This window comes from Culicoides brevitarsis, chromosome 2, assembly GCF_036172545.1.
Source record: "Culicoides brevitarsis isolate CSIRO-B50_1 chromosome 2, AGI_CSIRO_Cbre_v1, whole genome shotgun sequence".
NCBI classification, from domain to species: domain Eukaryota; kingdom Metazoa; phylum Arthropoda; class Insecta; order Diptera; family Ceratopogonidae; genus Culicoides; species Culicoides brevitarsis.
Window position 1 is genome coordinate 31,514,092 of NC_087086.1, and position 23,218 is coordinate 31,537,309.

At 25.9% G+C, this 23,218-nt stretch overlaps 2 protein-coding genes across 2 annotated transcripts in view; both read right to left on the reverse strand.

The window, feature by feature from the left end:
• LOC134830370 (division abnormally delayed protein) overlaps window positions 1-15,972 on the reverse strand; it is a 73,098-nt gene extending 57,126 nt beyond the window's left edge. The window contains exon 1 of the mRNA XM_063843824.1: window positions 14,766-15,972. Coding sequence (XP_063699894.1) covers window positions 14,766-14,940 — 175 coding nt within the window. The 5' untranslated portion in view covers window positions 14,941-15,972. The remainder of the gene's footprint in view (window positions 1-14,765) is intronic.
• A 1,344-nt stretch (window positions 15,973-17,316) lies between these two features.
• Window positions 17,317-18,703, reverse strand: LOC134831049 (transmembrane protein 43 homolog). Its single transcript, XM_063844688.1, has 3 exons — window positions 18,329-18,703; window positions 17,636-18,267; window positions 17,317-17,579 (listed from the first exon to the last, which is right to left on the reverse strand). Exons 1-3 carry the CDS (start codon window positions 18,607-18,609, stop codon window positions 17,371-17,373), a joined length of 1,122 nt encoding a protein of 373 aa, XP_063700758.1. The 5' UTR covers window positions 18,610-18,703; the 3' UTR covers window positions 17,317-17,370.
• Window positions 18,704-23,218: the final 4,515 nt, after the last annotated feature.

Below are 23,218 nucleotides of genomic sequence, written 5' to 3' on the forward strand. Positions count from 1 at the left end.
TAATTAAATAAAAAAATAATAATTTTTTATTAATAAAGAAAAATTACAAATTTGTGAAAATTTATTTATAAAAATTTTAATTCAAAATTTTTTAATTTAATTTTCTTTTAATTTTAAATTTTAAAATAAAAATAAAATTATATAATTATAAATTTAATAAATTAGTAGATAATTTTAATTATTTTTTTTTTACAAATTTCGTAATGTAGAAACCAAAAATTTTTAAAAATGTTAAAATTTGATGAATTTTTTTAAAAATATTATTTTTTTATTCGAAGGCTTTCAATGTCATTAAATCAAATTTTTAAAAACTCATAAAAATTTAAATCAAATTATTTTTTTTATTTAAATATTTTTTTCATCCCTGACAAGAAGACAAAGAAGAAAAGAAAAAAATCTTTATTTTTTTTTTGCAACAACGACGCACAATGCGTACACAAAAAATTCTTCTTTTTTTTTTGTCTTGTGGGTTTTTATGGCAAAACAACGAAAGCAAACGAAGGCTTTTGGTGTGGGAAATAAGACACTTAAACTCTTGGCATTGCTATTTTTGTACCGCATGCACGAAAATAAATAAGGAGCGAGCACATAAAAGGATGCTTGAGTTGTAAAAGGAAGCCACTGAGTGAAGTGGATTGAAAAGAAGAGAAAAAAAACGAAAAGAAATCATTAATTAAAGAGCAGATCTTTTTCTACAGGGAACCATGACGAATCCGGAATTTTCTTACGTTCCCACGTTGACGTTTCAAGAAAGAAATTAAATTACGAAATTCGACCGAAAAAAAAAACAAAAGTTTCGCACACGAGTGTCGTTGACAAGATGAAGTTGAAAGACGTAACAAGACAAGGACACAACTTAATGAATTAATTTCTGTTCTTTGTCTCGAATTAGCTTGGAGACAAGAGAGGACCAAAGATTACGCAAAAAGTTGTCTTTTTTACGTCTTCCTTTGCTTTTACCGAAAAAAAACGAAAAATAGAGAAAAGGACGAGTAATTATGTTTCTTTTTGTGTCGCTGACCGAATCGTGTCAACTCTGTGACCATTATTGCTCCTGTTATCTTTCTCTTTTTTCGTCTTTTTTGTTTTCTTTTTTCACTTATCGAGATGTTTGTTCATCGAATTACTCCAAAGATAAATGTAAGACTGGAGCTAATTCGAAACTATGTGCACCACATATCAAACAAGGGTTTAGTGACAGATAAACGTCGCTCTAATAAAGTAATTATTTAGGTAGTGATTGTGTAATCAGGTGATAAAACACATGTTTCGGAGATAGGGAATAAGGGAATGGAGCAAAGTGATGGATTAGAAACTACTTTTGATGGTAGTTGATGAGACTCTGTTTACGAAGTGATGGGATTAAGAGAGATTTTTGATGTTTTATTGAGTTTTGTGTTGAGAAAAAGTTTTATGAGAAATTTTTAGTTGAGCTTTTGGAATAAATTTTTACTTGAAATGGGTAAAAAATAATTTTTATTTAAAAATATTGCAAAAAAAAAGGAAACTTTTTACAAAAAGTTTTTATAAAATTTATTTATTAATTTTTTAAATTAAAAATAAATTTAAACAAAAATTTTATTTAAATTCATTAAATTGACAAAAAAAAAAGTTTTTAAAAAAATTTATTAATTTATTTATTTAAAAAAAAAAATTTATTAAAAAAATTAAAATTTTGCTTTAAATTGTCTTCTCAAATAAATATTAAAAAAAATATTTTGACTTAATATTCAAAAATTTACATTTTTTTACCTTTGATGTTTAAAAAAAATAAAATTAAATTCTAAAAATGCCTAAATATAATAAAAATAATTTTTAGATGAAAATTTGCCTCGTTATTACTTAAATTAAATTTACTTATAAATTGTTATTCATTAAAATAATTATTTAATTAATTAGTACTTAATTTATTATTTTTTAAATTAATTTTTATATTAATATTTTTTAACGTCACAAGTTAAAAAAGTTATTAAATTGGTTTGTTTTCGGTAAAAAAATTAAGTTTAATTAAAATTTAAAAAAAAATATATAATTTTAAAATTTATTTAAAAATAAAATATTTTTTCAATTTATTAATATAAGATCTTCATAAAAAGTGTCAAAAAATGCAGAAAAAAAATCTTTGAAAAAATAATTATAAAAAAATTCTTAAAATTTTAAATTGAAAAAAATAAAAATTGGCTTTTAAAACATCTTAAAATTTTTAAATAATTTTTTTTTGACAATTTTTAATTATTTTTGAATTTTTCGAATAAAAAAATTATTAAATTATTTATTAAATATGAAAAATTATTAGTTCATTAAAAATTGTCATGTCAAAACTCATGAAAAATCTGCAAATTAATCGATCTGCTAAATAATTTCATGTTCAACCCACAAAATTTTATCAGATATTATTTTACGACTGCAATCAATTTAATCATCGGCATTTATTGCACATCTTCCACACACAGCGGAGGGAATGCAAGAGCGACGAACGAATTCAATAAAACAAACAAACAAACGCACACATGCATTGGCATGGCAGCAACAGCAGCAAAAAAGACAATTGTTCGACACGACATGTACGACGACGAGCAGCAAAACAAAAAAAAGAGAAGAATTTAAACGAACATCGAACGACCGACAATAACAAACTGTTGGCATGTAGCGAGTTGTGTGCCAAAAAATTTATTCATCCGTGATTTTTGTCTTTTGTTTAATTTTATATATAAATATTTCCACTCTTGTTGTTTTTGTTATTTATGATTTTAATTCTCGTGAAAAAATACTCTGTCTATGACACGAAGACAAGACGAAAAATCTCTCCGAGTTTTCCCCTTCTAAAAAAAATCGGCGATTAAAACATCAGTTCAGTGGCTAACGAGCGGGAGGGACTCTGACGTCGGCATGTCTGGCTTTGATTTTTTGTGAGTGTGTGTCTGAAAAGTTGCCACACACCACTCGTTGCAGTTAAAAATACACACGATATTAACAAGAAATATAAATAAATAGGAAAATTTTCGTTCGCACAGAACACGAGCAAACACGTTCATCTGGTAATTGAAAATTTTGCGAATCTCCTGCTCGAAACTCGGTAGTAACAATCGGAATTGAATACTTTTTTTGCACACATTTCTCTGTCTGCCATGCAGAAACCTTGATTTGAATAGAAAATGAACGAGAGAGAGAGATGGAACATTTTCTTTCGCTACAGGGAATATGAATAATATGATAAGAGATCTGTTTTGATGATGAACCGATATATCAATTTATTCTGGTTTCCATTTCCTTATTTACTGAATCATTGACTGATTTTTCGAAAACTGGGGTGATTCGGGAAAAATTTCTTTGGCAATGAACGGAGATGCAAAACGGGACTTTTGACGGTAAATGATTTAACTGGAGATAACTCTATTGTGTGTTTTCGTCTATCATAAATAAATAAATTAAAGAATGCTTGATGGTTTTTGTTGTTTGGCTGAATTGTTCGGGTGAGGAAATGGGATTGAAGGATGTTTGGGACTTAAGGTTGATTTTTTAAAAAAAAGATTTCCTTTTGGAAATTGGAGATTTTTGAAGAAAAAAATTTATTTAGAAAATTTATTTTTACAAGAAAAATTTTGAATTTTCTTTGAAATTCAAATTTTTCTTTAAAAATTTTATTTTTTTTTCCAATATATATTTTTACTTTTAAAATATTTTTTTTTATTTTAAAAATATTCAAAAAAAACTTTTCTTAAAAAAATTATTTATTTTTAATTTTTTTATTTTTCATTAAAAAGTAATTGAACATATGAATTTATTTGATTGATCACAAAAAATTATTTTTTCTTCATAAAAATCTTTCTCAAAAAAAAAAATGAATTTTGTTTATTCAACTTTTTTTTATAAAAAAATAAATATTTCAAAATTTAACAAATTTTTAAGAAAAATTTTTTAACTTTGACAGAACTAAGGCATGAAAAATTCAATAAAATTGGAAAATTTACTATTTAATTTGAGAAAATTACTTTTTGATTCAAAAAATGAATGTAAATGGACGCAAAAATTATTTTTGTAAATAAAATTTGAAGAAGTTCAAAAGATATTTTTAAGAATACAGAAATTACATTTAAAGACAATAAAAAATTATTAAAAATTAAAAGAAAAATTTTAGGAAATTTTCTTTAATTTTTTTCATAAAATTAATTATTAATAAAAATTTAAAAATTTTTTAATTTAAATTAAATTTTTATTTAAATTAATTTCAAACAATTTATTTAAAAATTTTAGCAGTTTTTTTTTAATTTTCAAGAAAACAATTGCTTAGATTAAAATTTGAAAAAGAAAAATTAATTTAAAAAAAAAATTAAAAATTTAATTAAACTATTGAAAATTCATTTATTAAAATTATTTAAAAATATTATTTAAAAATTAAATTTATTTTAATTTAAATTAATTAAAATTAATTCTTAAAATTTTTTATTTAATAATTTTTTTTCATTAGAAAAAATATTTCCAACCCCTTTTCTTAATAAATTTCAATTAAAAATCAATTTCTTTAACTTTTTCTCGTAATTCACGTCCCATTCTCCAAATCTTCGCCACAAATCTTCTCGAAATGCACTCAAGTCGACTTCCCCCATATAAAAATTTATGCCAAAAACACAAAAAATCCCCATTAAGAACAGAATACACAATGCTATCTGATACATTTTCATGCCTCTGCAATTCATTTCATCTACATAAAAATAAAATATAACGCAAAAATTCTTCGGATGAGATCATTTCATAAATATATGTGTGACTGACTGACTCTGACTTTGCTGCCGCTGCGTATGGAATGGAGTATGTGTGTGCATATTATAAATATTTGCCCTATGAATGATCAAAAAAAAAATTTCGTGGCACAAAAATCTATCGAGAAATAACTGATTAAAGAGAGAGAGCGACAAACGACACAAAAATGTCATGAATATTCAATGAATTCCGCGCGCGCTGTAAATGCCCCCTTTATGATACTTTTTTTTTGTATCAGATCATCTTTGCCGGACAAATAATTTGATAGTATAAAATAGATTAAAACGGGGACTGACTGACAAACCCATTCGAATTTCGTTAAATTTCTGTGAAAAGGCAGTGAATGAGTCATAAACTGCCGAAAAAATGGGGGGATTTATCGGATAATTTTTTTTTTTTTTGTTATTTTATTGCGAATTGTTTGCGAAACTATAAAAATAAATAATTCTTTTGTTTCTGTTCATATTTTTGCTCGACATCAAAAAAATGACAGGCAGACGTTTTAATCCAGTAACTTTTTTTTTCTCTTGCAGAAGCTGTCAACGTCAGTCAGTGAAATTTTCGCTACTTGGACATCAATTTCAATTAAATAGGACACGACAAAGTACTGCACGTGCACAAAATCACACTAAAAATTTAAATCAAAGTAAACGTTCTTGATTAATCGTATTTACATAAACTTTGTCGTCGTTCGCTTTGCGGCAAACCTACGTGAGAGAACGCCAAATTATGATAAATGCAGTTTATTTGCTGTTCAAAGAGGCTTTTTGGTGTTAAAATTCACACGTAACGCGAAAAAGGAGGGAAATATTGATTGATCTCTTCCTTCTTGAGTTCCTTTTAATTTTTTTCTCAAGTATTTTCTTATTTCAAGCAAAAATTGTTGATGCGGGAAACGTAAAACCGGAAGTTGTTGTGTAAAAATCCACTAAAATATAAATTTGAGATCTCTTTAATGAGATTATTGAGACAACGTTGTCCATTAACTTCAACTGCTTTAAATTGGGTTGCAAAATTTAGCACAGCTGTGACTCAATTTGTTGTTTTTTATTATTTTTTTTATTTAAAAAAAAGAAAAAATTGTTGTTGTAAAAAAGTGTAAATAAAGAGAAGTAGACTTAGTTTACTCTTCTTTTGTGTAACGAGTAAAAATTGTATAAACATCCGTTGCGACAAGGCAACGTCGACTGCGAGATGGAGGGTTGGATTTTAATGGTAGCAAGTGTTGTTTAATGTTATATTTTGCACTTTCAAGACCAAAGGCGAGTTTAATGAAATTTTGGTTTCATGGACTTTTTTAAATTGAGTTTAAAGCTAATAAAAGTTGATTCGAAAAATATAAATTAATTAATTTTAATTAAAAAATAATATTTTTTTCAGAAAATTAATTATTGATTTTTAGCAAAAATTTTAAGTTCGTTTTTATTTTATTTAATTTTAAAAATATACTTTTGTTCATTTTTAATTATTTTCCTTAAATTTTTAAATTACATATTTTTTATTAATTTTTTAAAATTAAATTTAATCTTTTAAAATATTTTATTTCAAATTAATTTATTTTAAATTAAATTTTTATATTTTTTTTTTTTTGTAAAAAAGTTTTTTGAATTAAGGTTTTTATAAAAATTTTTAATTAATTATTTATTTCAAAATATATTTTATTTAATTTTTCAATTGTTCAATGATTTTTTTTAATTTGAAATTTTTTTTTTGTAAATTTTAATTTTTTAAATAATTTTATTAATTTATTTTTCATTAAAATAAATTTTTTGAATTAATTTCTTTAAATAAAATTTTCAAAATAATTTTTGAATTTTAAATTATTTATTTTGTTTTATTTTTTTGTATTTGACAAAAAAAAGTTATAAATATTTTTATTTCAATTTTTGGGCATTTTTTTATTTTTAAATTAATTTTTTTAATTTAAAAAAAAATTGTTAAAAAATCAATTTTAACATGAAAATATTCCCTTTTTTTAAATTTTTAATAAAAATCTCATGTCAAGGTAATTCCAACTCATTAAAAAACTGTCAAAGCTCTCCTTGAACTCTCATTGAGAAAATTTTCTCACTCAAATATTGACATTAGCCTACACAAAAAATACAATTTTTCATCTCTAATGAGATGTTCACGGGAAACATCATGACTCACCTTCCTGTCTTCTAAACAGAAAATCTTAATTTAATCCCATTTTCATCTCTTTAAAAAAATTACAAAAAAATCGTAGAACAAAAATAAACACTTTTCTAACGTTGCGAATTTTTCTCTATCTTCACTTCACTCGCCAACGAAATTTTTTTTCGTCATTTTAATTTTTTTCAACAGTATCATGTTGAAAAGTTCAAGTGCTTTTTTTGCGTTATATGTTTGCGATACATTTTTCATATCATAGACGACGTTATTTTTTATAAACATTTTTATAGCGCTTCCTTTTTTTATTTTTATTATTTTTCTATTCTATTCAATGTTTGATGAAAAGCCATGGCAGAGCCTTAATTAAGCTGTTTTTTGTTGTTGTTGAGCTGATGCTGTGTTATGGCATGACGTCAATATGTGTCAAGTGGAAAAAGTTGTGAAAATTGAGGTCATTTTTAATTTGTTTGTGTCTGTTTCGACTGCATCGTTTGCGCCTTCGTGCGAGAAAAAGACCAATTTTTTGTTTTATTTTAATTTAAAACGATTAAATTTTTGTGACGGAAAAGTTACTTTTTCTCTCTATTTGTCTTCTGTTGGGATTTTGTTTGTAAAATAATTTGTTTGAATTGCAAAGTTTATTTCTAAAGTGCCAACGGGGGAAAAGAAGTTTCAAAATTTAGCCGGTGAGGGCGCTGCGGTAAATATAAACTTTTGACAGTGGCGCCCTCATGACGCCACGGTCAATGATAAAAGTTTTTTATTAGATCAAATTTATTATTTCAACCTAGTTTTTTTCATGTAATAGCTTGGCAGTAAAAATAAAGAAAAAAGAGAAAAATCGTTCAAAAGGCTTTAAGAAGAAAAATAATTTAAGATTATTGTCCTACCCTAAGGTTAAATCGTTTACATTTATCGCAGCAGCAGTAGCACGTGTGTAGCAATTCTTCGAAACAAAAATAATTTTCTTCTCAGTGGGTAACCAATTTAATATATAACGGGGAGTCAAGAAATAGAAATGTGAGGAAAATACGTCCTTATAAGTACTTATGACAAACTTTAAAAAGAAAAGTTTCTCTTTTTCTCATTTTTATCCGCTTTTGCCAGGCATGCCGGCATAGAAACAGCCAGTTTTCAACTAGACGAATTGAAATTATCTTTCAGAGTTAGAGACAGACGGAAAAGAAAAAAAGCATCTTCTGAACATTAGAATCGACTTAAGGAGTTTTCTTCCGCTGAATCCACATATGCTGGCACCTTTAGAAATGCGAGACGACAAAAGCAAATGTTTCGTGAGATTCTTTTGTGTCACTATTAGAGATAGTGATGATGCGATGATGCCGAGAACGACTCGAGATGATGATGATGTTGAGAAAAAACTAGTAGCAATCTTTCAATCTATTTAACTTTTTCAATGGCGACAATTTTCATCTCTCTCAGGCTTGAGAGCAAAACTTGCGATAATAGAAATTGAAAGAAATCAATTTTTCATCTTTTGCCGTTGTCTTGGCGTGATGGTGCCTTGGTAGGTGCGGTGAATGTCATCATCAGTCATTCTTTGATTTTTTGTTTTGCGCTTCAAAAAAAAAAGCAATTTTTCGTTCAAACTTTTAATGGAGTCTCAAGAAGAAGAAATACGGAAATGGCAAAAAGCAATTCTCAAAGTGTTTCTAAAAAGTTTTCGTCTATTAACGCGAGTGAGGTAAATAAGCGAAATGAATAGCACTCGACTAGCAAACAATGGGAGCAAAAGAAGAACAAGAAAAACAGTCATTTAAACTTTTTTTCCTGTGTTTTCAGAACAATCATAAGTTATAATTGCACCAGAATCTAGATGTTGTTGAGTAAATGTTTATCACTCAATTCCGAATTAAATTTCAGGCGGAATTTGAGTTTAAATGGCGCATAAACGGGTGTGATCAAGCAATGTGTTGCGGTTTGTTGTTGGCGCTGAGGAACGCAAAATGGTAACTGTTATGGTTGGCTGTAAAAAACGCGATATTGTCGCTTCCTGGGGACACATTGCTCGGTTGCGCGTGTTTTGTTGCTTAATGATGTAACAAAATGTTTTTTTGAAGTGCTTGTTTGTTGTTTTAACTGACTGACATGACGGGAGGAGATGAGAAGATGCGATAGATCGAGATTTGAAATTTGTCAAGTTTGTGAAGTCACGAAGGTAAGTTTATGTTTTTAAATGTTTCTCTGATTAATTTGAAGAGTTTAAATAATAAAAAAATGGTCAATATTATTATTTTATGAGAAATTCAATTTTTTGAGACAAATATTATATTTTTAGTTAAAAAATTATTTTAAATTTATTTTTTTTTAATTTAAATTTTTGTGAAAATAATATTATATTGATTTTATTTGAATTTAAATAAAATAAAATAAATTAATTATTTATATTAAATTATTAAAAAAAAAATAAAATAAAATAAATAAATAAAAATTATTTAAGAAATTAAAAAAATTAATAGAATATTTTTGATTAATTTTTTTTAAACTGATAAAAAAATATTTAAAAAAAAATTAAATATTAGGTATTTTAAATTTTTGATTAGAATTTAATAAAATTTTTGATAAAAACCAAGCCTTGGAAAAATATTTTTTTTTTATTTATGCGATTCAACAATAATTTATTTTTCATAATTTCTTTAGAAAATTATTAATTTAAATTAAAAAAAAAAATAAAAATATTTTAAAAATTTTTATTCTACAAAAATCGATGAAAATAATTTTTAAAAATTAAAATATTTATTTGTAGGTCAAAAATTGTATAATTTATAATTAATAATAAAATTTTTAATTCAATTTAAATTTTTTTATGATTTTTTTAATCATTATTATTAAAAATGTAAAAATTATTTTATAATAAATTTATAAAAATAATTTAAAATGAAATTAATTATTTAGAACATTCATTATTCATTTTTTTTAATATTAAAATTAATTAAACATTATGTTTTAATAAATTAAGAAAAAAATTACTCGAATATTTAAATAAATTAATTAAATTAAAATAAATTGAATAAAAAAAATCATCTGATTTTTATTAAAATTTTTTTAACAAATTTTTAATTAAATAAAAAGCATTTCCGCGAAACTCAAACTTTCCACAAACAAAAACTGACCAAAACTCTCATATATTTTAACCACAAACCGAGCGTCATATTGCTCCAATTTTCCATTCCTCCTCAAAAATTACATGTTGTGTTCCTGCACACTTTGACAATCAACCAAAAAATTTCATTTAAACTTTAAAATTAAATTTCCTCTTAATTTTCTCTCTTTCATTGTGTGGGATAGGCACAAAACCCCATCGCAATGGCCATATGATGTTTGTCGTCATCAAGAATGACCGAAAAATTAAATAAATTACAAACTGCCATAATAAATATTCTAGGCCTCCCATGGCAAAAATGGACATCAATCAAAAAATGGTCCGTTAGCTACCTTTTGTTCGTGTGGAATTAAATACTTTATCGTGTCCGAACATGAAACGAAGCAAAAAAAATATTGGCCATTACTAATTTATTTAATTGACATTTGTTTCACAAAAAAAGGACTTTCTCGATTTTATCTACGATTGTATGGCAAAAAAAAAATAAAAATTAGTGCGAGGAAGGGTAAAAATTCATTAATAATGATGTTTTTTTGTGTAACTTTTGTAACAAAAATAAAATTGTCTCATGTTTCAGGTAGGTAAGTGAGATAAGTGGCAAGGCGCAAGAGTAAGAGGAAAAAGGGAAGCAAGCAGGTACATGCATTAGGACACGATAAAGGTGCCATAAATACTTTAAAAGATTAAACATGAACGATTTTTGCTTCTTTTTATTTTATTATTTCTTCTTATTATTTTATTTTTATTGTTATTGCAGCGAAGACGACGACGTCGACGACTATAAAAAAATGGGAAACAACAAAAACATCAATTTAAAATTTATAACTTTATTCTCGACTTTGCTCTTCTGGTCCAGAGTAAATTCTAAATCAATAACAATAATACTTAATAATGAACGAGAAAAGGAAAAAAGGGAACAATAGAAGAAATTCCTTCTCGACGACGACTCTCGACGTACAACATTGTAAATAAAGAGGCGAGACTACGGGGCCCACAAAATTGTGTGTGTTCCTCTTCTCTCTGCACCGAACGAAGAAACCTGTCGTCTGATTTATTTTCGTACTGCAACAAAAGATCATCTCTCGTTGAAGAACAAAAAAAAAATAAAGAGAAAGAAATGCGAGGAGAGACAAAATAATAATGTGCAATAATGTAAGTAAACACACACGGCAAGTGTCTGCACAGGTCTTCAGCTCGCACACAGGTAAATTTTTTTCACACACAAACAACACAAACATTTATCGGATTACAAAAGGGAATTTTTGCTGTGTTGTTGTTATTCCATCCTCTCGGAGTTTTTGTCAATGAAATGGTTGGTATTTACTGGAAATTGACTGGCATTGATCATGTGTGTGGGGTTGCTTGTGTGAATTGAATCAAAAAGTCATTTCCGAAGGAATTTCTCAGAAATGAGGGCACAGATTTTTTTTCTTTACTAAAAAATTAGTTTTAATTTTAATTTTATGGATTTTTTGACGAATTTTGCAGTAAAAATTAATTTAATTAGAAGAAATTAGTAAAAATAATTTTATTAACAAAAATTAAAATAAAATTTAATTAAACCATTAATAACTCTTTATTTATTTTAATTCTTTTAATTATTTTTTATTTTATTTTAATTTATTTATTATTTTTTAAAAATTTAATTAATAATAAAAAAAAAATAAAATAATTAAACATCACTTTTAAAATAAATACCTAAAATAATTAATTATTTTTAAAAAAAATTAGGAAAATAATTGTTCGAATATTTAAATAAATTAAAAAATAATTTTAATTAATTAACTAATTATTTTTTTTAATAAATATTTCTTTTTGGTAATGTTTCAAATATTTTTTTTTTCTTTATTTCATTAATTATTTTTTTTATATAAATAAATAATTATTTAAATTTAAATTTAATTTAATTTTTTTTTTATTATTTTTTAAGTTTATTTTTAAATTATTTTAAATTTTAAATAATTTTTTATTAATTTTTTTTTATTTTGTTATTTATTTTTTTTTATTTTTTATTTTATTATTTATTTTATTATTTAATTATTTTTTTATTATTTGAAAATTTTTATTATTAAATTATTTTTTTTTTTAAATTAACTTTTTATTTTTTTAAATTTTAAATTTTTTTTTTGTTTTAAATTTAAAAATCAAACTAAATCTGTGATCAAAAAATATTTTAAAAATTTTAAAATGCATAAAAGTTCACATTTAAAAACAATTTCCAACGATCTGCCAATCTCCATGAAAAAAATTCCCACAGGAATCCCTTTTTTAATGAAGTTCTAAGCAATCTCACGAAAAAATCATGAAAAATATCCTGTCAAATATTAATTTTCTTTGAGAACTTTTTTTTTTGGTACCCAGGTGAGAGAGGCAAATAAAAGAAGGACATCAAGTAGATAATCGGTAAGTTTAAAACGATTTTTTGTACTTCTAACTTTATTTTTTTTTTATACAAACAACAACGAACGAAAGGAATTTGTTAAATTATTGAGAATTCCTTTTTTTTCTTTCTTTTTCTTCTTCTTCTCTTCGTCGTTCTTCTTCCTTTTATTTTCTTTCATGCATTAACAAAACACATTAAGGTGCTTATGAATCAACGAAAGACGTTCAAGCGACAAAAATCAATGAAAGGTGAACAAATTATTATTATATTTTGCTCCTTCGGATGATGATGACGATACTCCGGGTACCATAAAGCAAGCGCCTCATTTACCAAAAAAATAAAAAAAATATCACCTTTTTTCTGGACCAGGACAAATGACTCTTCAAAACATTAATTTTATGCGGCTTTTGTCAAACAATGCGGTCCAAGAAATTTGTGTGTGATTGATTTTGATTTATTTTTTTTTTTATATTTTTTTTTAAAGAAAATGAGACCATGCAAAATTTTTGTTTAATGATGTTTTGAGTAATTTTTTGTCAAAAAAAAATTAAAAATATGTTTTTTTAATTATTTCAATTAATTTTTTAAAGACGCAAATTTTTTTAATCGTCAATCCACACATCATTCAACTCTTAATTTTTTTAATTTACGACGCCAGACACTTTCGAGAGTATTTTAGCATGCCCTGTGACCTTTTTTTACATTAAAAGATTACAAAAAAAATTCTAAAAAATTATTTTTTTCTCTTAATTCATCATTAATTGACACAGAAAAAATTTTTTTGATCATCCTTGACCGAGAAGAGACGAGTTTCAGTCGCGGTTTACTCAAATATGTGCGTATTAATTATATTATTAATTATGCATAGGTCGACTTGTGGTTGATTTAACCGAAATACACTGTCTGAAAAAATATTTCAGATAATTAAAATTTAATTGATTGATTATCTCATCATATACAAAAAAAAATTTTTTTGTGTTTCAATTAAAATTTTTATGTCAATTTTTTATTATTTTATTATTTTTTGATGGAATTTTTAGTGCCCGAAACGCAATACAGACAAAATGTTTTGTTTATGCAACTTAATCATTTATAAAAATGTCTTTATACAAATTTTTATGGTTTTTTTATTGAAAAATTTATAAGCTTTCCAACACATTGACAACTTGCTGCTGCTGCTGATTTGCAAGCGAACATGACACAAGTAATAATGCTGCGTTTGCGTTTTAATGCAAAATAAATTGAAATGTGAAGCGAAATTTGAGCATTTCTTACAATTTATTTTTATTACAAGTATTGATGCAGCAGCGAAAAAAATGTCTGCAAAAAATCGAAAGAAAGCAAAGTCTAAAGTTTGACGTGTTTTTTCTCGAATGTTGCTAATTAGCAGTCGGATGATAAGAAAATCAGATTATTTTTAAAAAAATTGAAAAATAATAACAAAAGATAAGATTTTAATTCATCGTTTTTGAAATTAACGCAATTCTTTGAAAAATTATTATTTTCTATTGATTACAAGTGAAGCATAGTAAAGTAACATAAACAAACATAAACGTAGTGATAAGATAGTGTTTCGATGAATTGATCAATTTAAAGTGTATTCCGGGAAGTTTATTAATGAAATCGAACGAAAGGTTTTCTTAGAATACATTTTCGTATTTTAAGAGTTTTATTTGCGTTTTAATTAATTAATTTTGAATTTTATGTGATTTTTTTGCGAAATTTTTTATGATTTTTATCTAATTTTTTTATTGAATCGTTTTATGTTATTTTATTTTTTTATTTTTCAATAAATAAAAAAAAATATAAATTTTTTAAAGCAATTTAGAATTTTTTAAAATTTTTAAAAATTTTTTTTGAAAATTTTTCAGAAGAAATTTTAAGAAAAAAATTAAAAAATATTTATTAAAATTAAAATCATTACTTTTTTAAATTTAAAATAATTTAAAATAAATTTAATAAAAAATAAAATAAAATATAAAAATCCAGAAAGTCATAAAAATCAAATTAAAAATAATATTTGCATAGAAAAAATTCTGAAACAATTGTAAAATTTAAAAAAAAAGCTTTTCAAAATAAAATTCACTTGAAAATGTAAAAATATTACAAAAAATTTTTCGTTACGTAAAAAAATATCAATTTTTTAGGAAATATTTTTTTATAAATTAAATTTTATTTAACATTTTTTTTTATTTTTTTAAAATTAAATAATTTTAAACTTTAAATTATTTTTTTTATATTTTTAATTTAAATAATAATTTAAATTTTTTGTATGATTTTTTTTTAAATTTTTAATAAAATATCGAAACTTTGTAATCAAATCCCTTTAAAAAAATTAATAAAAAAAATTTAAAAAATTAAACTCACCAAATTGATCTGCTTCTAAACTTGTGCCGCCACTTGTGACACCAATCGTATCAAAAAAGTGCTTTATTTGACTGCACGATTGATGCCCATGCTCGATACTTTTACAATTTACATTCACAACTAGTAGACAGAAGATGACTGCTACAAGAGCCGTCGTCATTTTATTTGCACACATTTTTGATTATTTTAATTAATTATTTTTTTTTAATTTAAAAATTTTTTCTAATTTGTTTTTTTTTTTAATTTTTTTAAAAATTTTTCTCGTAAGGTAGTCAAATTTTTATCATATTTCAGACTTCCTTTTTTTCAACACTTTTTTCAGCAACTTTTTTTTATAATTTTATTATTTTTTTGCACTTTTTTATTTTTTCATGTGAGATGGCTCGAGATACAAACAAACACAATAAGTTATAAGCCGGTTGTTAACTTTTTTTTTCTTTGCTCTTTCTTGTGTGTCGCTCTGTGTGTTTTTCGTGTGCAAAACTAACTTCTTCTTTTAATAATAAATTTACAAAAATAAAAAAAAAAACTGAGAAAACGAGACGACGACAACGAAAAATATTGTGACGAAATTAAAAAATACTTTTTAACATATTTTTGTGTATCAACAAATTTTTTTTGTTGGTTTTTTTTTTGTGTCGTCGGTATTTATGCACTTTGTTCGATTTTTACACAGAAAACAAATTTACGAACAATTTTTCAGCGGAAAACTTTTTTTTTTGTTAATTTCTTTGTTTTGTTTGTTATTTTAAACTTTTTATTTTTTTTTGTGTGTGTGCGATATTTACGAGAATTGCAATCCAATATCACTTTGTTGTCATTTTCTGTAAATTGTTGATAAAATTTAATAAAAACTGTTACTTTTGATGTGTCTCGGCGAATCACACGTAGAAAATTAAATATATATTTTTATACGGCACAATAACTCAGCGGTATCCAATAAAGTTGTGTTGCATGACAATTTATTAATAAAAAAAAAATTATTTTTTTTCATTCAATATTTTTTCTGCAAAATCAGCGAGCGAATGTGTGTGGGTGACAATAAAAAATTAATTTTTTAAAAAATAAAAAAAAAACTTTGACACAATCAGGATTGATTTAAATTCCCGAAGATAACGTTAAAAGCCGTATTTTTCTTAGCGAAAAGGGTCGCGAAGGTTGATTTCGATGCGATTCTTATCTTTCTTAACAGCACAACCGTTCAAGACAACGTTCAACATGCAACTGAAGAAAAATGATTTTTTTGAAAAATTTACACCGCCGGGACGAATGAAAGTGATAAAATTTTCATTTCTAATTCAAATTTTATCATTTTCTTTCGTCTCAAACAGCTGATGGTCACTCATGCCACTCATAGTCACTCATGGCACTCACGGCACTCTGCCCCAATGCATAGAAAATAATTTCCGACAAATCCCAGTGCAAAAAAAAGAAACATGCCCCAGGTGTCAAACAACGACTAGAAAATAATTTCCGACAAATCCCAGTGCAAAAAAAATAATTTCCGACAACGTACCGTGTATGTGTATAGAAACAGACATCCAGCCTGGAATAATGGAAGCGGTACTGGAAGTCATGGAAGCGGCACTGGAAAATTAGCGGTAAATTCGGTAAATTTTCATTAATTTTTTACCTTTTTCTTTAGTAAAAATAACCTTTTTCTTGTCTTATTCGAAATTTATCAAAAACTCTCATAAAAACCTTATAAATTCATTAAACTGCTTCAAAAATTTCGAAAAATTTAACCAAATTTAACTAATTTTTTGAGTTTTTCATTTTTAAAAAACTTCTTATTAAAGCCTAATTCGAAAATTTGTTGAAATTTCACATGAAAATCTTCGAAAATTTTCCAATTGGATTGAAATAATTTTATTTTCTTCAAGAAGCTTGATTAAATTTGCAAAATTTTCATAATTTTTTTTTAGTTAGAGGAACTTTTCTTGATATTTGAGGAGAAATTTTCAAAATTCTCCTTCATATCCCTTCAAAAATCTTCTGAATTCATAAAATTTTCTTCAAAATTTTATAAATTTTTACTAAATTTTTGAATTTTTCACCTCTAAAAAACTTTTTTGAGGTTTAATTAATAATTTAAATTTTCTTCAAAAATTTTTAAGAATTTTTTTTTTATTTTTTTTTTTTGAGCCAAAGAACCTTTTTTTGTCTAATTTGAAATTTGTCAAAAACTCTCATGAAAATTTTTCTACAATTTCTGAATTTTCTACAAGATTTTCATTAATTTTCATCAAATTTACGAGTTTTCCTCCTTTACAAAAATTTTTTGAGGTCTAATGCGGAAATTTGTGAAAAATTTTAATGAAAATCTTCGAAAAGTTTTCATTTGGATTGAATTCGTTGAATTTTTTTCAAGGATTTTCAATAAATTTGCAATTTTTTACCTTTTTTGACAATTTAAAGGCTTTTTCTTGATGTCTCATGCGAAATTTGTTGATAAATTTCATGAAATTTCCTCGAAAAAGCCACGATGAGGTATTCTTATTTAAAATTTTCAAAAAAAAACCCATAAAAATTATTCTTATAAGACTTTTATTCGATTTTGAGCATTTTTGACTAGAATTTCATTTAATTTTTTCCTCTTTTAAAGCTAATCCATTCGCTGATAACGCACCGCTGGTCGTCGAAAAAGTGCCGGCGTGATAGCTGTACAAAGTAAACTTGCTCCGAGCCACGGACGATGCAGAATCCAAGCTACCGAAGTGATAAGTAACGCTGTCGATAGCGCAAATCCCAAATTAGAAGCGAACAAATTCGCTGGATTTGGAGCCAAATGTGCCGTAAATCGATTTGACGTCACTAAAAAAATTAAATTTTTAATAAAATTTCCTTAAAAAAGTCAAATTTTTACTTACAAATGGTTGTTAAAAGATGCGAAACGCACGTTACGGCAAAGAAAATCAAGACAAATCCAATGAAACGGAAGCCCCATGTCGTCCACTTTTGCGATCGATGCTCTTTGTCGAAGACGTCATTGAGCTCGTACTCGCCTTTGAACAAAATCAACACTTTTTTACCCAATTTACTGCGAAACGGGACAATTTTGTTGTTCTCCAATCGACCAACTGTCGTGTAAACTTCACCTTGGAGCCCAGCAAAGGAAAATTGTATCCGAATATCGCCAATTTCCGGGTTGAAAATGTCCATGCAGTGATAGTACATGCCGGAATGGAGTTTAATGAGACTATCGTCAGGTCTTGTATCTGACGTTACTTCTTGAAAAGTCGTAAATTTCTCTTTCAGCTCATTTCCGAGCTCATAATCGCCGATTGTGACGTGCTCTGCGGTGTACAAACGACTATCCATGGGGAATTTTGTTGGATTTTCGTGTCCGTGCCGGATATAAAAGCTTCGAGAGTCAACCAAGTCATCCCGAAACTCTTTTGTGTAGTAATAAGTTCGATCTTCGGCATCGGTACTGACGACACTATCGCCGTATTTGTGTTCAATGGTCTCTTCGACATGTTGGTACATCTGAACGCGACGTCTAAAAATGAAAATTTATCAATTTTTGATGAAAATTTAAAGAAAAAATTATAAAAATTTACTTTAATTTCACAGCTTGGACCATAATGTTGTAATCCATTTCAGTTAAAGGCTCTCCCGTGACAAGCGGACCGTAAATGTGAACCAATCTGCCTTCCGCTGAGCTATCAAAGGGTCTGTCGTACTTCAGGGATATCGCCTGATCCAAGGCTTCTTGCAGCGAAAGTGTGATATGAACTGCCCGACCTTCATTCCAAAATAAAATCAAAGTGCCGACGATAAATAACGCGAATCCGATCAACGAAGTCAACCAACTCGAACGGAATTGCTCGTAAAAATTCATTATTGTCTGATTTTTGGCCTGTTTGGTAAGATTTTAAGCTTAAAAACTACTGAAAAACACTGAAAATCGAAAAATTTTTTTTATTTGTTTTGATTTTTTGTGAGACGAATGAAAGTGATAATTCATTTCCAAAAAGGGTGTTCCAAAACCGTTTTCTGTTTCGCGTTTCATCTTTGAAATAAAAATAATGGGGGATATAGAAATTTTATATAGATTTTCGTTTTTAGTACTATTTAAGGGGGAAAGTAATAAAATTTTAATTTTGAATTATTTTCTATTATATTGTTAAAAATTAGCGTTTTGACTTAATTTTTCCTTTCCAAAAATTTTTATCCATTTTTCTAAAAAAATTTGCTAATTAAATAAAATTTAGCAAAATTGCTTTGACACAGTTTTTGACACAGTTTTTGACACAGTTTTGCTCTTGATTTAGTTTTCAAAACAAAACTATGTCAAAGAAAAATTTTTTTTTCAGTTTCAATTTTTTTGCAGTTTTGAGTTATAAAATGATTAAAAATGATAAATTAGAGCCCTCTGACAAATTTTTATCCATTTGGAGCAAGATTTGACAAAAATGGCTTTGACACAGTTTTTGACATAGTTTTTGACATAAAATGATTAAAAATGATAAATTAGAGCCCTCTGACAAATTTTCTCGGACAGTTTTTGATTTAGTTTTGCTCTTGATTTCTTAATCGAAATATCCTCTTAAATTTCAAAACAAAACTATTTTTTTGCAGTTTTGAAGAAAAATTAGAGCCCTTGACAAATTTTTATCCATTTGGAGCAAGTTTGACAAAAATTGCTTTGAATTTTTTCTTGATTTAGTTTTCAAAACAAAACTATGTCAAAGAAAAAATTTTTTTTCAGAGTTATAAAATGATTAAAAATGATAAATTAGAGCCCTCTGACAAATTTTTATCCATTTGGAGCAAGATTTGACAAAAATGGCTTTGACACAGTTTTTGACACAGTTTTTGACATAGTTTTGCTCTTGATTTAGTTTTCAAAACAAAACTATGTCAAAGAAAAAATTTTTTTCAGTTTCAATTTTTTTGCAGTTTTGAGTTATAAAATGATTAAAAATGATAAATTAGAGCCCTCTGACAAATTTTTATCCATTTGGAGCAAGATTTGACAAAAATTGCTTTGACACAGTTTTTGACATAGTTTTTGTCTTGATTTAGTTTTCAAAACAAAACTATGTCAAAGAAAAAATTTTTTTTCAGTTTCAATTTTTTGCAGTTTTGAGTTATAAAATGATTAAAAATGATAAATTAGAGCCCTCTGACAAATTTTTATCCATTTGGAGCAAGTTTGACAAAAATTGCTTTGACACAGTTTTTGAAAATTGATTTTGCTCTTGATTTATCCATTTCAAATCAAAACTGTGAAAGAAAAAATTTTTTTTCAGTTTCAATTTTTTTGCAGTTTTGAGTTATAAAATGATTAAAAATGATAAAATAGAGCCCTCTGACAAATTTTTATCCATTAGGAGCAAGATTTGAAAAAAATTGCTTTGACACAGTTTTTGACATCGTTTTTGACACAGTTTTGCTCTTGATTTAGTTTTCAAATCAAAACTGTGTCAAAGAAAAAATTTTTTTTCAGTTTCAATTTTTTTGCAGTTTTGAAAAAAATTAATTTTTGATTTCTGAATCGTAATAACCTCTTAAATAGTGCAAAATGTTAAACTTGTTGAAAAACAGCTGAAATATCGCTAAAAATTTAGTAAATATGAAAAAGTATTTCAAAATCTATATAAAATTTCTATATCCCCCATGGTGATTTTTGATAAAAATGATGGGGGAGGAAACGCGAAACAGAAAACGGTCTTGGAACACCCTAACTTCCTCTTTAGCGCCAAAAACGGAAATGCGGCGAGAATTTGAACCATCAAAATTCACCTTTTTGAGACGAATGAAATTGATGTAATTCAAAAATTCTCGTTCGTTATTCGATTTTTGAATTTTTCTTCCGTTTTTCGGGATGAAAATGACATGCGCTCCACGTTTCAAGTACAAATCCACGAGTTTATGAATGAAAATTCAACTTATGAATGAAATTTATCGTTTTTCATTGAACATCTGATTGCTTCTCGTACAAGAAGCGACGCAATCAGTCTCGATTAGAAAGTGAAACGGTACGGACGTTCATTAACTTCTCTAATTATGACAAAAAATTAAAGTTCAACTGACAAAAATCATGAAACAAAGAACCGAATTGATCGAAAATAACAAAAATTTTGAGTTTTTATTGAGAAAACAGCCGATCGGAGCATTTGTGATTCACCAAAAATCGGCTAAAAAGTTCATTTTGACTCAAGTGACTTTGCATCGCGAGTCAAAAACGCGTGAAATGATGGAATTTTTAATTATTAAAACAGCTAATGGATATAAATTTGAGGTGTGTTAACAAAAAAAAGTCATCAAAAAAAAAAATTTAAATAATTTTAAATCATTTTCAGGAATCGCAAAAAACATTCGCGACATTAAGAGCTCTTGTCACTCATCATGCCGTCATGCCCGAATTATTGCCGCATCCGTTATTTTTGCACAACAGACGCGCAAAGTCTTGCAGAAAAAGTCAAGAGGAGTACAACAGCTACGAGGATTTGAAAAAAATCATAATGGAAATGAGTGTCGACGAGAATTCCGTGTAACTAGTTGTTGTCATGGCTTATTTATGAACAAGTTGAAGAAGTAGAAGAAAAAAATAAGTAGATCTTAAATTGACTTTGAATGAAAAATGTTTTTCCCAGCAAGAGTCATTATCGTAACTAAGAGCTACTTTACTCGTTTTGTCGATGTAAATTTATAAAATTCCATGTCATGAATGGTAAAAAGTGGCAGAATTTTTTGAATGATCCTCGAAGAAAATAATGACAAGAAGTGATACTCGTAACATTAAATTAAGATGTTCAAAATTATTATTTTATTTTTTGATAAAAGGAACAAAATATTAATTAAGTTTGTTCAGGTTTTTTGAAATTTGGAAAAAATTTGAAATATTTTTAATTCATGATGAATAAACATTAAATTAAAATTTAAAATTCTAAAAAATGATTTGAAATAGAAAATAAATAAATTTAGAAAATAAATTTTTAAAATTTTAAGAAAAAAAAATATTAAAATTTAAAGGAAATTTCAAAAATTTAAAGAAATTTCAAAATTTTATAAATAATTTACAAAAACATAAAAAAAATATTAAAAAAAAATAATAAATAAAAAAATTTTCAAAAATTTTATATTTTTTTACAAATTTGATAATTTTAAATAAAAATTTAATAAGAAAAAAAAAATTTCAAACTTATTTTACCTAAATGATTTTTTTTTAATTTTTAAAGATTTTTTACATTTTTAATTTAAAAAAAAAAATTTTTTTTGATGCATTTGTGAACAAAAATTTAACTACTCGTTATGAGATTTTCATGAAAAATTAACAGAACGAGATCGAAAAATTTTTTTAATCATAATTTTGGCCTAAAAAATGTTGAAATTGTGTTAAAATATGTATTTATTGAAAAAATTTTTTTAGATTTTTAATAAAAAAATATAAATTTGATAAAAAAAAATAAAATTAAAATAAAAATTAATAAAAACTACTCAATAAATTAAACAAAAAATATAACTTACAGGAATTGTTGTTAAAATCATATATAAAAATTGTAACCAAACTGTGATATTAATAAATGTCAAAAAATGTTTTAAAAAAATATTAAAATTTATTAAAAATTACTCACCATAAATTTTTTAAAAATTTTCTTAATATTTTTATTAAAAAAAAATTATATTTTATTATTTAATTAATTTTTTTATTTTAAACTTATTTTTTAATTATTTTTTTTTCTTAAAAATCTAACATCAATAATAACTTAAATATTTTTTACAATTTTTTTCCTTTACTCAGTACTAACATTTAATTCAAAAAAACAAAAATCTACAAATTTCTAAAAAAAAATCTAAATTTTAATCAGTTACGTTGAAATTTCATTTATTTCAATCTCCTCCAAAACTTTCCTCAGCTGCTCAAAACTATCATAATCCTCAACTTTCCTATTTATCCGCTTCACGTAATACTCTTTGACATCATCTGATTTTGGCAGCAACAACGTAATTGGCAGCGTTTCTGGCATCACCGAATGATGTGTCACAAGCGCCTTCAACGATTGAAACACTTTTGTCGATCCTTTCAGTTTAAATCCATTATTTGACTCGAGAACCAAAAAATGCAGCACTTTGGATTTGCTTGACGAGAAATTCGATGAACTTTGGACAGCCATTGACAGTGCAAAGCAATTTCGTTTCGAGCTTTTTCGGATGACAAACGATCCCGAAGGACGTTGTTCGAGAATTTTTGTCGTTGTTTGACGGGATAAGCTTTCGTGGTACCAAAGGGGCTTCTCGGCATCGTCACAAATTGAGATTTGTTCATTGGCACACAACGATTTGGCGGATTTTTTGGTAACTTTTGGCACTTTTGAGTCTTTTTTGTGGGTTTTTAACTTTCGCTTGAGGATTTTTTTCACAAATTTGTAGAGTTTGCCGTTACTTTGCTGGAAATCGTTCTTCGTGACGTGAATTTTATCGTTTGAGGAGTACACTGGATG